This window comes from Somniosus microcephalus, unplaced genomic scaffold (genome assembly GCF_052327205.1).
Source record: "Somniosus microcephalus isolate GS21.2 unplaced genomic scaffold, FLI_Smic_1.0 scaffold681, whole genome shotgun sequence".
Lineage (NCBI taxonomy): Eukaryota > Metazoa > Chordata > Chondrichthyes > Squaliformes > Somniosidae > Somniosus > Somniosus microcephalus.
Genome location: NW_028225868.1, coordinates 110,822 through 129,003, shown reverse-complemented (window position 1 = coordinate 129,003; position 18,182 = coordinate 110,822). Strand labels below are relative to the sequence as shown.

Sequence of the window (18,182 nt, the reverse complement as noted above, 5' to 3'; positions counted from 1 at the left end):
TTACGAAAAAAGTAGAATTTTTTTAAATATATATATATATATATATATATAAAAGAGTTTGTCTGTCTGTCTGTCTGTGTGGGAAGGAGAGCGAGAGAGAGAGGGAAAGAGAGAGAGAGAGACTGAGGGGGAAGAGAGAAAGAGAGACTGGGGGGGAGAGAGAGAGAGAGACGGGGGGGAGAGAGAGAGAGACTGCGGGGAGAAGAGAGAGACGGGGAAGAGAGAGAGAGCGAGACTGGGGGGAGAAGAGAGAGATGGGGGGAAGAGAGAGAGAGAGAGACTGCTGGATTTAGTTCGGGATTAGCCTGGAGAGAGAGGGGGGAAGGAACGCCTCAGGCCTGGCCCGATGGACCCCTGCTAAGGAAAGAAGGAAGGAAGAAGGCGAGCTCTCCCTCCCTCTCCCACCCCCTCACTCTTTCCCTCCCTCACCCTCTGTCTCTCCCTCCACCTGTCTCTCCCTGCTTTACTCTCTCTCCCTCACTCCCCTCTCCTCTCCCTCCCTCCCCCTCTCCCTCTCCTCTCCCTCCCTCCTCTCCCTTCCTCCCTCCCCCTCTCCTCACCCTCCCTCCCCCTCTCCTCTCCTCTCCCTCCCTCCCACTCTCTCCCCCTCTATCCCTCCCTGCTCTCTCTCCCTCCCCGCCCCTGCTTTACTCTCTCTCCCTCCCTCCCCTCTCCCCCTCCCCTCTCTCCCTCCCCCACCCCCCTCCTCTCCCTCCCCCCTCCTTTCCCTCCACCCCCCCTCCTTTCCCTCCCCCTCTCCTCTCCCTCCCCCCTCTCCTCTCCCTCCTCCCCCCTCTCCTCTCCCTCCTCCCCCCCTCCCCACTCTCCTCTCCCTCCTCCCCCCTCTCCTCTCCCTCCTCCCCCTCTCCTCTCCCTCCTCCCCCCTCTCCTCCCCCTCTCCTCTCCCTCCTCCCCCCCTCCCTCCCCCCTCCTCTCCTCTCCTCTCCCTCCCCCCTCCTCTCCCGCCCCCCTCCTCTCCTCTCCCCCTCCTCTACCACCCCTCTCCTCTCCCCCCCACTCCTCTCCCCCCTCTCCTCTCCTCCCCTCTCCCTCCCCCCCTCTCCCTCCCCCCGTCTCTCCTCTCCCTCCCCCGTGTCTCCCTGATTTCCTCTCTCTCCCTCCCTCCCCCTCTCTCGCTCCCTTTCCTCAGAGCCCGGACGCAGTCACCCGAAGCCCCCGTGTGCGGATCAGCGCCTCAGGGCTGGCCCGTGCGCGGCCCAGCGTGTGAGGCCCGGCCCGCCTCACCTTAGCTCAGGTCCCGCTCCGGGCCACCGCCGACGTTCACGCGCTCGCTGTCTCCCGCCCTGCCAGCCTTTACCAAGATAGCAGTGCTGGCTACGTTCGGCTCCGCCCCGGAAGCCTTTACCAAGATGGTGGCGATCGCGGGCCGCTGGTTTGAAATCGGGCCCAGCGGGCGGTGCCTAGCTCAGGCGTGGCTGGCGAGGAGAGGCCGAGGCTTCGAGGCCTGAGGCCTGCAGGCAGCTCATCCACCGCCGAGGGGCCGAAAGCCCGAGTCCCCTTTGCAAATGGATTTTTTTTTCTTTTAAAACCAACTTTTTTTTTGCTGGAACTCTATATTTCATATCATTTAATCCCCATTACCACACACACAAAGTGGGAAAAATAAATCAATAGTTAGGAATCAAGATGGCCACCACTCACCTCAGCTCAGAAGGATTAGGCCCGCCCACACACGCAATGAAACGCCCCCCGTGACACACCGATTGGTCAACCATCAGGTCACTCAACTGTAGGATTGGTCAACCATCACGTCACTCAAAGCTATCCCCAGTAGGATGGCCCGCCCACACACACATTGAACCCCCCCCCCCGTGATGCACCGATTGGTCAACCATCACGTCACTCAATGCTATGCCCTGTACGATTGGTCAACCATCACGTCACTCAACCCTATCCCATGTATGATTGGTCAACCATCACGTCACTCAACGCTAATGAGCGGAGTTGTCCGTTTTTTGAATGTTTTTTGTATACTGTCCGAACAATTTTTGTCTGACCAAAAAGTAAATACGCCTATGACACTTCCATAATCATAAGCTTTCTTTTGATATAACATATGTGTCGGTACGCTCTATAACTTTTGAGTGTATAGAGGACATACAGACAGACAAGACAGACAGACAGATCAACCGCTTTATATATATACTAGCTGGGGAGCCCCGCGTTGCGAGGGCAATTTTGGGGCGCTTGGTCTCCCTGCCCCTGTGTGTCCCCCTCTCCCTGTCCTATCCCTCCCTCCCCTCCCCTCCTCTCCCTCCCCTCCCTCCCCTCCTCTCCCTCGCCCACCCCTCCCCCGCTCCCCCACTCCCCTCTGTCCCTCTCTCCGGCCCCTCCCCCTGCCTAGCGCCTGAGGTCCGGAGCTGAGGTCCGCCGCGTAGCGCGCGGCTGATGGACGGCCGCTGTGGGCGGGCGGGCGGCGCATGCGCGGTCAGTGCGGGCGGCGCATGCGCGGTCAGTGCGGGCGGCTCGCCCCCCCCGCGATTTCCCGAGGCTCGCCCCCCCCGCGATTTCCCGAGGCTCTCCCCCCCCCGCGATTTCCCGAGGCTCTCCCCCCCGCCCCCCCGCGCGATTTCCCGAGGCTCTCCCCCCCCGCGATTTCCCGAGGCTCTCCCCCCCTCTATTAAATTGTTATTTAATTCCCTAACACATCATTAAAATATTTACCTTAGTTCCCTAACAGACAGAAAGTGTGGGGGGAAAAATTGTGAAAAATCAAGATGGCGGCCACTCACCTCGGTTCAGAAGGATAAGGCCCGCCCACACACGCACCGATTGGTCGACTGGTCAGGTCACCGAAGCGTAGGATTGGTCAATCGTCGAGTCACTCGACACTCAACTGTAGGAAGGAACCCGCCGTCCGATTGGTGGACCTCAACGTCACACGGTCGCTAATGAGATGCTAATGAGCGGAACGCTGAACGTTTTTGGGATACCGCGGGCGGGATTTTTGTCCGGCCGAAACGTAAATATGCCTATGACCGGTCCGGAATCGCAAGCTTTCTTTTGAGGCGATGCGCATGTCGGTACGCTCTGTAACTTTCAAACGTATAGAGAACGGACAGACAGACATCGGGACAGACAGAAGAGCCGCTTTATATATATAGACTAGCTGGGGAGCCCCACGTTGCGAGGGCAATTTTGGGGCGCTTGGTCTCCCTGCCCCTGTGTGTCCCCCCTCTCCCTGTCATGTCCTCTCCCTGTCCTATCCCTCCCTCCCCTCCCCTCCTCTCCCTCCCCTCCTCTCCCTCCCCTCCTCTCCCTCCCCTCCCCCCCTCCCGTCTCCCTCCCTCCCTTCCCGTCTCCCTCCCTCCCTTCCCGTCTCCCTCCCTCCCTTCCCCTGTATCCCTCCCTCCCTTCCCGTCTCCCTCCCTCCCTCCCCCCTGTCTCCCTCCCTCCCCGTCTCCCTCCCTCCCTCCCCCGTCTCCCTCCCCCTGTCTCCCTCCCTCCCTCCGCCTCCCTCCCCCTCCCTCCCCGTCTCCCTCCCTCCCTCCCCGTCTCCCTCCTCCCTCCCCGTCTCCCTCCCCCCTCCCCGTCTCCCTCCCCTCGCCCACCCCACCCCTCCCCTCCCCCACTCCCCTCTGTCCCTCTCTCCGGCCCCTCCCCCTGCCTAGCGCCTGAGGTCCGGAGCTAAGGTCCCCCGCGTATCGCGCGGCTGATGGACGGCCGCTGTGGGCGGGCGGGCGGCGCATGCGCGGTCAGTGCGGGTGGCGCATGCGCGGTCAGCACGAGCCCCCCGCGATTTCCCGAGGCTTGCCCCCCCCCGCGATTTCCCGAGGCTCTCCCCCCGCGATTTCCCGAGGCTCTCCCCCCCCGCGATTTCCCGAGGCTCTCCCCCCCCCGCGATTTCCCGAGGCTCTCCCCCCCCTCCGCGATTTCCCGAGGCTCTCCCCCCCCCTGCGATTTCCCGAGGCTCTCCCCCCCCTGCGATTTCCCGAGGCTCTTCCCCCCCCGCGATTTCCCGAGGTTCTCCCCCCCCGTGATTTCCCGAGGCTCTCCCCCCCCCCGCGATTTCCCGAGGCTCTCCCCCCCCCCGCGATTTCCCGAGGCTCTCCCCCCCCCTATTAAATTGTTATTTAATTCCCTAACACATCATTAAAATATTTACCTTAGTTCCCTAACACACAAAGTGTGGGGGAAAAAATTGTTCAAAATCAAGATGGCGGCCACTCACCTCGGTTCAGAAGGAGAAGGCCCGCCCACACACGCACCGATTGGTCGACCGGTCAGGTCACCGAAGCGTTGGATTGGTCAATCGTCGAGTCACTCGACACTCAACTGTAGGAAGGAACCCGCCGTCCGATTGGTGGACCTCGACGTCACACGGTTGCTAATGAGATGCTAATGAGCGGAATGCTGAACGTTTTTGGGATACCGCGGGCGGGATTTTTGTCCGGCCGATACGTAAATATGCCTATGACCGGTCCGGAATCGCAAGCTTTATTTTGAGGCGACGCGCGCGTCGGTACGCTCTGTAACTTTCAAACGTATAGAACACAGACAGACAGACATCGGGACAGACATCGGGACAGACAGACAGAAGAGCCGCTTTATATATATATAGATATAATATAAAGTTAAATTTCAAACCAAAAGAGATTGTTGTAGAATACATTGACCAGCTCTCATTTGTAGCACTATGTATAATTCTAACCCCAATCATAGGAAGGATATTTATTCATGGCTTTCAAGGGCACAGAGGCAAGCAACCAAGATGATTCCAGCTATCAAGAATCTAATTTTTTTTTTTTTTTTTTAAGAAGGGATTAAGAAAGTTGGGCTGGAACTCTGTGTGAAGACTTTGAAGTGATCTAATTTTAAGTTTTCACGAACGTGAAGGGTTTGATAAGGTTGATCCAGCCAAACTGTTCACTATGGTAAAAAGCTCAGATGCCAGAAGGCAGAAAATAACCATTAGGAACATTGGAGCAAGGGGAAGTTTAGTAGGGAAGATGACTGAAATGAATAACATAAATTGTTTCAAGCGGCAACAGATGTAGTTAGAGGTAGAATGGATTGAAGAAAATAGTAAGAAGGTGAGCTAGTGGAGTATACTTCAATGAAAAAGTTTGAGGATTGTTGAGTCTAATGATATTTGACTGAAATTGCTGACGTTGAGTTAGACAATATTTTTCCATGGGAGTGACCAATAGTTCCACTTTAGTAAAAATTCTCAGCTCTAAAAATCTTTGATCCATTCAGCGCACTCCCCCATAACTTTGGCAAGAGTCTGCTGGATGAGCCACAAATTAGGCAGGGACCTGAATATGCTATTTCCTGGCCCTGCATTAGAATTTCCTGTTGGGGTCAGAGCCTCTTGCCTATCCCAAGCCAAGGCCATTGCCATAAGAGAGGGTAGGGGCTGCCTATGTCGGGAGTTTCTGCTTTCCTGGCCCACAAAGGGACTTGGTGTAGGGTGGAAGAGGTTTGTCTGATGTGCCTACCTGCCAAATAATAGAAAGGGGGGACCACCTGGAGATACAGGCTGGGATTGTGGCCTGGCCTGTGGAAGAAGTATAATTTCAAACAAAATTTTTCCCTGAGATTTGGTATCTTTCCCTTTCCTCCGAGTCAGCCATTGTTCTGCATCTAGCGTGCCCACCATTTACATGTAAATGAAAAAACCTTCATCTGATTCCATGAACTTTGGTGGGGCCAGTGTTGGCGCTCCTCAGTGGACACATTTTGGTACTTACCAGGCCCCCTTCCGCAGATTACTGGGGCTCTTGTCTTCTAATAACTATGTTGCTGATGTGTTATCTGGCCTGGTTGATTTAGTAATACGTGCATTTATATCACATCAAATCATTTTGTTTAAACAACTCAAATGCTTATGTATTGAACTATTTATGTTGAGGTTCGGTGACTTTTGTTATGTAGGCAAACTTGTGGTGCTGTTCAGCACATCTCACTGCTGGCCATGAAATATTCTCCAAGTGTTAAATTATAACTTATTTAGAATCATAGAATACTTGCAGCACAGAAGGAGGCCATTCAGCCCGTTGAGCCCGTGCCGGCTCTCTGCAAGCACTTCAGTTAGTCGCACTCACCCGCAGCCCTGCAATTTATTTTTCTAATTTTCTTTTTGAACAAGGGTGTAACATTTACAATTCTCCAGTCTTCTGGCATCACCCCCATATCTAAGGGGGATTAGAAGATTATGGCCAGTACCGTTGCAATTTCCACCTTTACTTCCCTCAGCATCCTAGGATGTATCCCATCCGGTCCTGGTAACTTATCTACTTTAAGTACAGCTAGCCTTTCCAGTACATTCTCTTTATTGATTTTTATCCCATCCAATATCTCCACTACCTCCTCTTTCACTCTGACTTTGGCAGCATCTTCTTCCTTGGTAAAGACTGATGCAAAGTACTCATTTAGTGCCTCAACCATGCCCTCTGCCTCCATGCGTAGGTCTCCATTTTGGTCCCTAATTGGCCTCACCCCCTCCTCTTACTACCTGTTTACTATTTATATGCCTATAGAAGACTTTTGGATTCCCTTTTATGTTAGCTGCCAGTTCTCATACTCTCTCTTTGCCCTTCTTATTTTCTTTTTCATTTTTCCTCTGAACGTTTTATATTCAGCCTGGTTCTCACTTGTATTCTCAATCTGATATCTGTCATACACTCCTTTTTCTGCTTCATCTTACTCTCTATCTCTTTTGTCATCCAGGGAGCTCTGGCTTTGGTTGTCCGACCTTTCCCCCTCGTGGGAATGTACCTCAACTGTACCCGAACCATGTCCTCTTTATAGGCAGCCCATTGTTTGATTACAGTTTTGCCTGCCAATCTTTGATTCCAGTTTACTGGGCCAGATCCATTCTCATCCAACTGAAATTGGCCCTCCTCTAATTAAGTACTTTTTACTCTAGATTGCTCCCTGTCCTTTTCCATAGCTAATCTAAACCTTATGATACTATGATCCAGCAATGCCTCCTTCCTCACTGGGCCAGAAACGTACTGATCAAGAAAGTTCTCCTGAACACACTTAAGAAACTCTTCCCCCTCTCTGCCCTTTACACTATTACTATCCCAGTCTATATTAGGATAATTGAGGTCCCCCATTATCACTACTCTATAGTTCTTGCACCTCTCTGTAATTTCCCTGCAAAGTTGCTCCTCCATATCTATCCCACTAGTTGGTGGCCTATAGAATACACCTAGTAGTGTAATGGCACCTCTATTGTTTCTTAACTCTGACCAGATAGATTCTGTCCTTGACTCCTCCAGGACATCCTCTCTCTCCAGCACTGTAATATTCTCCTTAATCAATACTGCCACCCCACCTCCTTTCTTTCCTGAATATCTTATAACCACGATTATTTAGTACCCAATCCTGCCCTTCTTTGAGCCAGGTCTCCGTTATCGCCACAACATCATATTTCCATGTGGCTATTTGCGCCTGCAACTCACCAACCTTATTTACCATGCTTCGTGCGTTTACACACATGCACTGTAAACCTATCTTAGACTTTCTTGTGTTCTCTCTTAGTCTGACCCCACCTAATACCGTACTATTTCTTACTCTAATGCGAACTGTCTCTCCCAATCCTTTGTACACCTAGAGGGCGATTTTGCCAGCCCCAGGGAGATGAGTATGGAGGTGGGACTGCCGGGAAAATGGCAGAATTTGGGGGCGGGTGCCCATTCCCAGGAGGCGGGTAGCCGTCCTGCGTCGGGTCCTGTCTCCTTGGAGGCGGGAAGGGATTAAAGCCTATTAACTGCCTGTTAACAGGTAGTTAACAGGCAAAAAATAGGATTATTCCCTTTTTGCCCTCACAAGTGCGGGCTTCCCGAAGACTCCAAAACACGCCAGCTCAACAAGGCGCGTACTGGTCTGCGGGGGTCGGGGGGCTACAAGTGAAGGTAAGTGATGGGTGCAAGAGTGTAGAGGTGAGTATCTGAGGTAAGTGCAAAGTGTTTTTAAAAGTATACTTACCTTTGTTTCTTCCTGCAGGCTTCAGTCGGTTTGTATGCGGAGAGTCTCGAACCTCCGTGTTGCAGATGAGAGATGGGAGTTACATTCTCAGATGCAACAACCATCCCATTTCTATAAAAGAAAGAAGGTTGATGAGGTCTTGTATGCAAGACCTCATCAAACTGCAGAGAATGTCACTGTTTGACAGCTTCACAGAGCTGTCAAACGATGACAATTCATCTGTCAAAACCTTTTGACAGATGAAACGTCATACGATGATGTACTCTGCAACCGGCTTTCCCTTAATTGGCCTGCTAAGCCCGCTGGGCAGACTTAACAAGGTCAATCAAGGGAAAAGAGTGTGGGTTGGCCACAAATCGATGAAGGCAGGACATTGACCCGACAAGCATCAGTCCCGCCTCCAACGTGTCCCCATTTACAAAATCGCCCCCCTTGTTTCTCCTTTCTAATGCTACATTCTGGTGCCCATCCCCCTGCCAAATTAGTTTAAACCCTTCCCAACAGCACTAGCAAACACGCTGCCCACCCCCCCCCACCCCGTAAGGATATTTAAGTAAACAAAATCTCTATTGTCATCATTCTGAGATACAAATATTTTTCCTTGCATTAAAAGTTTGGTGGACTTAAATTATTCATCAGCATATTAAACTCATCCTAAGATTTATTGGTGCTCAAAAGAACTATATGTTAATTATAAGTTTAAAGTACAGAGTATACACTTACACACACGTGGGCACTGCAGAGTGTGGGCCCAGCTGGCAAGTGCCACCATTGTAACAGTATCCATCACAAGACAGGCAGCTGGCTGCAATCCTTCCATTTGTGCAACTGTATCAACAAAGTGAGACTAATGTCATTCCAGATCATGCTACAAGAACCATAATTACAGGCACCTGTATGTATTCATTGGAATGCTCTGTTGCACGAGAAATTGCTGACATTGAGTTAGAAAATATTTTTCCATGAGAGTGAACGATAGTTTCACTTTAGTGAAAAATAAATCAATGAAATGCAACTGAATGATCAATTTACTGCTATACATGTACCCACTTACAAGTTTAGTGCTGTTAATTGTTCTGAGACTTTTTACTTCAAATAGTACTTCTCTAAAGATTATTTAATACTACTGCTACACTTTTCCAATGTGATTTCAGTATCCTGATGCTAGAGTTTGGATTGTTGAAGCAAGAGGACTAATGTCATGATGTCTGGTGCATGGACATACATATGTTTATATGGACATACATGTGTGTATCAGCTTCATATTGGGAGTATTTCCAAGGCCCCAAAAGGATGGAGGATTTATTTTGAAACCGAACTATGCTCAAGCAGATCACGTTTGATATTTGAGGTCCAGTTGACCAAATACGTTTTTGAAAATGTCCCTGCTCTTTAGGTATAGCCTACACCTACAGCCTATAGCCGTGCAAAGAGCCATAATGTGTGAAGATTTCCTGTGTGTGCTAAGTGTAGAAAAAGCATAAAGCATAAACATACTTGGAAATTCTCTATACTTAGCGCAGAAGATATCTTCCCAAATGTCATTATCACTTGAATTTAATGTGCTTCTCTGATGATAGTAAAACAAAGCTAAATGTCACAGACAACAACAACCAGACTGCATTAGCACTCCCTATAATAACTTTTCTTATTTTTCAAACGACCAGTCTTCCTTTTCTAAGCTTGCCATTCTTATCAAAAAGTCAAGCTCTCTCAATCTTAGCCTTCCACGGACTGAGTCATTTTGAGGGAGTTATGCGGAAATAGTTGATTTCTTTATTTTATACTAGAAATTGCCATAAGATCCTATTTATATCTCAAACTTGTGTCAGCTTCTCTGGGGTGACACCATGCCATATGTTATTATGTGTAAACACATAAAGCATTCATTTATATTTCCTTGTCTAGTATTTTAAGGGAGGCGCTAACCTAACAAAACCTTTACAATAGTAGACAGATGAGGTTCATATTAGTTATTCATATATGCTAATATTGTACAGCGTAATTTCACTACTCTTGTGTTTTACCCAACATGAATTGTAATCAGATTGAGTGGGTCTCAGTGGTGGCAATATAACTGCTTTAATTTCAAATTCTGTAGTTCCATATCACCACTTTCATGTTACCTAATTCAATTCAACATAAAATTAATTGTTCAACAGGGGCATAAATTACTGGACATGAGTTCACACCTACAGAGCATTGTAGCATTTAATCGCAGGAGATTTCACTGTTACACAGCTACAACTGAACTCATTGACACAAGACCTGAATTCCAGAGGTACGGTGGAAGTGACTGCTCTAACATCAAGGTAGCATTCGACCGACTGTGGCACCAAGGAGCACTAGTACAACTGAAATCAATGGGGAATCAAGGGGAAACTCTCCACTGGCTGGAGTCATAACTGGTACAGAATAAGATGGTTGTGGTAGTTGGAGGCTAATCATCTCAGCCTAGGATATCACTGCAAGAGTTCCTCAGGGCAGCATGCTAAGCCCAACTATCTTCAGTTGCTTCATCAATGATTTTCCCTCCATTGTAACATCAAAACTGGGGCTGTTCACTAATGATTGCACAGTGGTCAGCTCCATTGGCAATTACTCAGATAATGAAGCAATCCGTGCCTGCATGCATCAAGACTTGGACAACATCCAGGCTTGGGATGATAAGTGCCAAGCAACATTCACATCACGCAAGTGCCAGGCAATGACCATCTCAAACAAGAGAGAGGCTAACCACCTCCCCTTGACATTCAATGGCGTTACCATCGTCAAATCAACCACCATCAACATCTTGGGTGTCATCATTGACAAGGAACAGAACTGGAACAGCCACATAAATGCCATGGCTACTAGAACAAGTCAGAGGCTGGGTATTCTGTGGTGAGTGACTCACCTTCTGACTCCCCAAAGCCCACCATGTACAATGCACAATCCAGACATTTGATGGAATGCTCTCCACTTGCCTGGATGGGTGAAGCTACAATAACACTCAAGAATCTCAACACCATCCAGGACAAAGCAGTCTGCTTGACTGGCACTTAATCCACTAGGTTAAACATCCACTCCCTCCACCATCGGTGTACGGTGGCTGCAGTGTGTACTATGTCCAGGTTGCAGTGCAGCAATTCACCAAGGCTTCTTCAGTAGCACCTCCCAAACCCCGGTCTCCATCACTTCGAAGGACAAGGGCAGCAGTTGCATGGGAACACCAGTACTTCCAATTTCCCCTTGAAGTCAAACACCATCCTGACTTGGACATATATCTCCATTCCTTCATTGCCCACCACCACCTTATCAAGAACAGTTAGGGACGGGCAATAAATCCGGACCTTGTCAGCAACGTCCACATCCCGAAGACTACATTTTTTTTTTTAAAAGCTAGCACTTGTTGGTAAATTGTATTTACAAGGAAACTTTTTAAAGAATCTACTGGTGTGTAAATGGTGTGAATTCCTTTAAAGAAGCTAGGTGGCGCAGTAGGCTAAAATAGCAATATATGATACTAAGTGGGAAAATAGTCAAAACAGGCACAATATTATCAGAAACCTTTTGGGGATAATTTTTTTAAAATTTGATAAAATTAAAGCAGCATTCCAGCCAAAACATGTAAATTGCCCTAAAGATGAAGGAATGGCAGGCTAATAATCAGAACTAAAAGCTGTTTCAATAGATCAAGCAATTTGCAGAAAATGAGTAGAGGTCACCTGCAGGCCCCCAATACCACTGGCTGGGGTATTGGCTTGCTCATTTTCTTAATAACAATGCTTCTCAATATATAACAGAAGCTTACTTACTTGCAGGCCACCTGTCCTGTCTCTTTGTCCACAATACACTGTCCACCATGGCACACAGTACATTTATCCACTTCACATCTTGGTCCTTCAAACTGTGGTAAGCAGATGCACTGAGCACTGCCATCGCTGTTTATTCTGCAGGTTCCTAAATTCATGCAGTAGTTATAGCACACATCTGGAAAAGAATGAAACATAAATAGTAAATTGAGTTACAGTAATAAATTAATCAACACAAATGATGATAATGTCAACTGTAAGCATTTTCATTGAAAGTAATCCTGTTTTGAGTGCATTTTTTATTAACAATTCAGAGATTGCTATTTTTAGAATACAGATGAGGGGTTTTTCAAATAATAAGGAATAGTGCGTCAGGGCGGAACATAAAAACATTTTAAGTGCTTCTCGTTTAGCAATTACCCTGATTCCACTTAAGTCATTGGCCCAGAAATTCGGGTCTCCACGGGTGAGTACGCACGGGGTACTCACCCGTAAGCCCAATGGAAGTGCCGGTTTCCTGCATGCACGGGAAACCAGCACTTCCGTTCCCCTGAAAGAAGGGGTTCAGAGGTCAAACATGTGCGCAGGAGAGGCTGCGTGTGCGCATCGAACTTAGGTTTGTTTTGCAGGTTTTCCCGGGAGGGTAAGTCTCCAGAAGTTAGACATGTAAAAAGCAGGCGTAAGGCCTGCTTTTTACAAGGTAAGTGGTGAATTAATTAAAATTAAAACATTTTTTCCACAGGTTTATTATTTTTAAATACTTTAAAGCAAGGTAAGTTTATTTTTAGCCCTGTTAGAAAATAAAATTATTTTTTTCAAAAATTTAAATTATTGTTTAAAATAGTTATTTCATGTAATTTATAGTTTATTTAAAAAATGTGATTTAAAAAAAAAATTATTTGAACATTTAGTGATGTTTTGGGGCCCATAGTATTTATAAGTTTTGACTTATGAATGGGCATTCCCTGCTCTGATTGGCTCTCCAAGGCCCATGTGATCCCAGGGGACGCATCGAACTAACTGCGCCCCTGGGATACACAAGCACTGCGCGCCGGCAGCTGGAACAGGCCCGGGATCGGAATCCCATGCGGGCCCACAGCTCAATGGCCGGCGCGGTAGGTAAGTGCAGGACAGGGGCTTACACCCGTGGGAAGCCCCCGACCCGAATTTCTGGGCCATTGTCTCCACTCAATGGGTTGTGGAGCATTCATGATGCTGAGAGGGTCGCGAATTACTCGTACAGTGAGTTGGTCACACCGCAGGGTAGGGTTGCACAGGCAGAAGGGAAATGGGTGACCACCAGGCGGAACAATAGAAGCAGGCAGGTAGTGCAGGGGACCCCTGTGGCCATCCCCCTTTCAACCAGGTTTGGATACTGTTGGGGGGGATGACTTACCAGGGGAAGGCGGCATCAGCCAACTTCCTGGCACTGGGATGCTCCTGCTGCCCAGGAAGGGAGGAAAAAGAGTGGGAGAGCAATAGTGGTAGGGGATTCTATAGTAAGGGGAACAGATAGGCGTTTCTGTGGCCGTAGACGTGAATCCAGGATGGTTTGTTGCCTCCCTGGTGCCAGGGTCAAGGATGTCACTGAGCGGCTGCAGGGCATATTAGAGGGGGAGGGCGAACAGCCAGAGGTCGTGGTCCACATTGGTACCAACGACATAGGTAAAAAGAGGGATGAGGTCCTGCAGCAAGAATTTAGGGAGCTAGGTAGAAGATTAAAAAGCAGGAACTCAAAGGTTGTAATCTCTGGATTACTCCCGGTGCCACGTGCTAGTGAGTATAGGAATAGGAAGATAGAACAGATGAATGCGTGGCTAAAGGGATGGTGCAGGAGGGAGGGCTTTAGTTTCCTGGATCACTGGGTCTGCTTCTGGGAAAGGTGGGACTTGTACAAGTCGGATGGTTTACACCTGAACCAGAGGGGGACCAATATCCTTGCGGGGAGGTTTGCTAGCACTGTTGGGGGGGGTTTAAACTAACTTGGCAGGGGGATGGGATACAGAGTGGAGCTATAGTAGGGGGTGACTTACAGCCAAATACGGAGGAAAAAACAAGTCAGCTGGGAAGGCAGAGCAAATATGTGAAGGCAAAAGGGAATATGGCAAGGCTGGAAGGCATTTATTTTAATGCAAGGAGTCTTGCAAATAAGGTGGATGAACTGAAGTTGTTGTTGAACACATGGGAGTACGATATTGTTGCTATCACGGAGACATGGTTGAGGGAGGGTCAGGACTGGCAGCTCAATATTCCGGGGTATAGAATCTTCAGGCAGGACAGAGGGGGGTGTAAAAGGGGAGGGGGTGTTGCAATATTAATTAAGGAGTCAATTACTGCTGTAAGGAGGGATGATATATTAGCGGGTTCCTCTAATGAGGCCATATGGGTAGAACTTAAAAACAAAAAGGGGGCAAGCACTTTGCTGGGAGTGTACTATAGGCCCCCAAACAGTCAGGGGGAGATAGAGGAACAGATATGTAGGCAAATCTCAGAAAAGTGCGAAAATAATAAGGTAATAATAGTGGGGGATTTCAACTTCCCCAATATAAATTGGGATAGTCAGAGTGTGAAAGGCTTAGAGGGTGCAGAATTCTTAAAGTGCATCCAGGAGAGCTTTTTGAGCCAACATGTAGAAAGTCCTACAAGAGAGGGGGCGGTACTGGACCTAATTCTAGGGAATGTAGCCGGGCAAGTGGTGGAAGCGTCAGTAGGAGAGCATTTTGGCGACAGTGACCATAATTCGGTGAGATTTAAGGTGGTCATGGAAAAAGACAAAGACGGCCTGGAAATAAGGGTTCTAAATTGGGGGAAGGCCGATTTTAATATGATAAGGCAGGATCTGGCCAAAGTGGACTGGGAGCAGCTACTTATAGGAAAATCCACATCAAAGCAGTGGGAGACTTTCAGAAGGGAAATAGAGAGAGTACAACACCAATATGTTCCCATAAAGGTCAAGGGTGGGACCAACAAGCAAAGGGAACCTTGGATGACAAGGGATATACAAAAATGCATTAGGAAAAAAAGGGGGGCTTTTGGCAGTTACAAAAGACTAAAGACGGAGGAAGCCCTAGAGGAGTATAACAAGTGCAGGGGCATACTTAAAAAAGAAATTAGGAGAGCGAGGAGGGGCCATGAAATAACACTGGCGAGCAAAATAAAGGAAAATCCTAAGATGTTTTATAAGTATATTAAGGGCAAGAGGATAACCAGGGAAAGGGTAGGGCCCATTAGGGACCAAAGTGGCAATCTGTGTGTAGAGCCAGATGATGTAGGCGGGGTTTTAAATGAATTTTTTGCATCTGTGTTCACTATGGAGAAAGACGATGTAGACATAGAAATCGGGCAAGGGGATTGTGATATACTTGAACATATTAGCATCGAGAGGGAGGAGGTACTAGCGGTTTTAGCAGGCCAAAAAGTGGATAAATCCCCAGGCCCGGACGAGATGTATCCCAGGCTGCTGTGTGAGGCAAAGGAGGAGATTGCAGGGACTCTGACACAAATTTTCAGAACCTCTCTGGCCACAGGGGATGTACCAGAGGACTGGAGAACAGCTAACGTAGTACCATTATCCAAGAAGGGTAGCAGGGATAAACCAGGGAATTACAGGCCAGTGAGCCTAACATCTGTGGTAGGGAAATTATTGGAAAAAATTCTGAGGGACAAAATTGGTCTCCACTTGGAGAGGCAAGGATTAATCGGGGATAGTCAGCATGGCTTTGTCAAGGGTAAATCATGTCTGACCAATCTGATTGAATTTTTCGAGGGGGTGACTAGGTGTGTGGATGAGGGAAATGCTGTGGGTGTGGTATACATGGACTTCAGTAAGGCTTTTGACAAAGTCCCGCATAGGAGACTGGTCAAGAAGGTAAGAGCCCATGGGATCCAGGGTGCCTTGGCACGTTGGATCCTAAACTGGCTGAGTGGCAGGAGGCAGAGGGTGACGGTCGAAGGTTGCTTTTGTGACTGGAAGCCTGTGTCCAGTGGGGTACCTCAGGGATCGGTGCTGGGTCCCTTGCTGTTTGTGATCTACATAAATGATTTGGATGAGAATGTAAAAGGTATGATCAGTAAGTTCGCAGATGACACGAAAATTGGTGGGGTGGTAAATTGCGAGGAGGAAAGCCTCAGGCTACAGGACGATATAAACGGGTTGGTCAGATGGGCGGAAAAGTGGCAAATGGAATTTAACCCTGAAAAGTGCGAGGTGATGCATTTTGGACGGACAAATAAGGCAAGGGAATACACAATGAGTGGTAGGACCCTAGGAAGTACAGAGGGTCAGAGGGACCTTGGTGTACATGTACATAGATCCCTGAAGGCAGCGGAACAGGTAGACAAGGTGGTTAAAAAGACATATGGGATACTTGCCTTCATTAGCCGAGGCATAGAATATAAGAGCAGGGAGGTTATGATGGAGCTGTACAAAACGCTGGTAAGGCCACAGCTGGAGTACTGTGTGCAGTTCTGGTCGCCTCACTATAGGAAGGATGTGATTGCTTTGGAGAGGGTGCAGAGAAGTTTCACCAGGATGTTACCTGGGATGGAGCGCCTCAGCTATGAAGAAAGACTAAACAGGCTGGGGTTGTTTTCCTTGGAGCAAAGAAGGCTGAGGGGGGACCTGATTGAGGTGTACAAAATGATGAGGGGCATAGATAGGGTAGATAAAGAGGAACTTTTCCCCTTAGTAGGGGGGTCAATAACAAGGGGGCATAGATTCAAGGTAAGGGGCAGGAGGTTTAGAGGGGATTTGAGGAGGAACTTTTTCACCCAGAGGGTGGTTGGAGTCTGGAACTCACTGCCTGAAAGGGTGGTAGAGGCAGGAACCCTCACAACATTCAAGAAGCATTTGGATGAGCACTTGAAATGCCATTGCATACAAGGCTATGGACCAAATGCTGGAAAATGGGATTAGATTGGACAGGGCTTGATGGACGGCACAGACACGATGGGCCTCTTTCTGTGCTGTATAACTCTATGACTCACTATTGCTTAGTACAATCATTTTTTAAATTCGTTTTTATGGGATGTGGGCATCGCTGGCAAGGCCAGCATTTATTGCCCACCCCTAGTTGCCCTTGAGAAGGTGCTGGTGAGCCTCCTTCTTGAAACGCTGCAGTCTGCGTGGTGAAGGTACTCCCACAGTGCTGTAAGGTAGGGAGTTCCAGGATTTTGACCCAGCGATGATGAAGGATTGGCGATATACTTCTAAGTCAGGATGGTGTGTGACTTGGAGGGGAACTTGGAGGTAGTGGTGTTCCCATGTGCCTGCTGCCCTTGCACTTCTAGGTGGAAGAGGTCGCGAGTTTGGGAGGTGTTGCCGAAGAAGCCTTGGCAAGTTGCTGCAGTGCATCTTGCAGATGGCACACACTGCAGCCATGGTACGCCGGTGGTGAAGGGAGTGAATGTTTAAGGTGGTGGATGGGGTGCCAATCAAGCGGGCTGCTTTGTCCTGGATGGTGTCGAGCTACTTGAGTGTAGTTGGAGTTGCACTCATCCAGGCAAGTGGAGAGTATTCCATCACACTCCTTACTTGTGCCTTGTAGATGGTGGAAAGGCTTTGGGGATCAGGAGGTGAGGCACTCACCGCAGAATACCTAGCCTCTGACCTGCTCTTGTTGCCACAGTATTTATGTGGCTGGTCCAGTTAAGTTTCTGGTCAATGGTGACCCCCCAGGATGTTGATGGTGGGGGATTTGGCCATGGTAATACCGTTAAATGTCATGGGGAGGTGGTTAAACTCTCGCTTGTTGGAGATAGTCATTGCTTGGCACTTCTGTGGTGCGAATGTTACCTGCCACTTATCAGCCCAATCCTGAATGTCATCCAGGTCTTGTTGCATGTGGGCATGGACTGCTTCATTATCTGAGGAGTTGTGAATGGCGCTGAACACAGTGCAGTCATCAGCGAACATCCCCATTTCTGACCTTATGTTGGACGGAAGGTCATTGATGAAGCAGCTGAAGATAGTTGGGCCTAGGACACTGCCCTGCAGCGATGTCCTGGGGCTGTGATAATTGACCTTCAACCACCAGAACCATCTTCCTTTGTGCTAGGTATGACTCCAGCCAGTGGAGTATTTTCCCCCCGATTCCCATTGACTTCAATTTTACTAGGGCTCCTTGATGCCACACTCAGTCAAATGCTGCCATGATGTCAAGGGCAGTCACTCTCACCTCACCTCTGGAATTCAGCTCCTTTGTCCATGTTTGGACCAAGGCTGTAATGAAGTCGGGTTGCCGAGTTGTCTTGGCGGAACCCAAACTGGGCACCCGTGAGCAGGTTATTGGTGAGAAAGTGCTGCTTGATAGCACTTTCGATGACACCTTCCATAACTTTACTGATGATTGAGAGTAGACTGATGGGGCGGTAATTGGCTGGGTTGGATTTGTCCTGCTTTTTGTGGACAAGACATACGTAGGCAGTTTT

The 18,182-nt window shown here is 48.6% G+C and overlaps 1 protein-coding gene across 1 annotated transcript in view; it reads right to left on the bottom strand.

Annotated features, from left to right (window-relative positions):
* Positions 1-8,682: 8,682 nt before the first annotated feature.
* The window catches only part of LOC147081190 (low-density lipoprotein receptor-related protein 1-like), a gene marked incomplete at its 3' end in the record, with an annotated part of 110,708 nt that continues 101,208 nt past the window's right edge, over positions 8,683-18,182 (bottom strand). The window contains exons 17-18 of the mRNA XM_085980906.1: positions 11,757-11,931; positions 8,683-8,787 (exon numbers count right to left, since the gene is read on the bottom strand). Of these exons, the coding sequence (XP_085837032.1) occupies positions 8,683-8,787; positions 11,757-11,931 (280 nt within the window). The remainder of the gene's footprint in view (positions 8,788-11,756; positions 11,932-18,182) is intronic.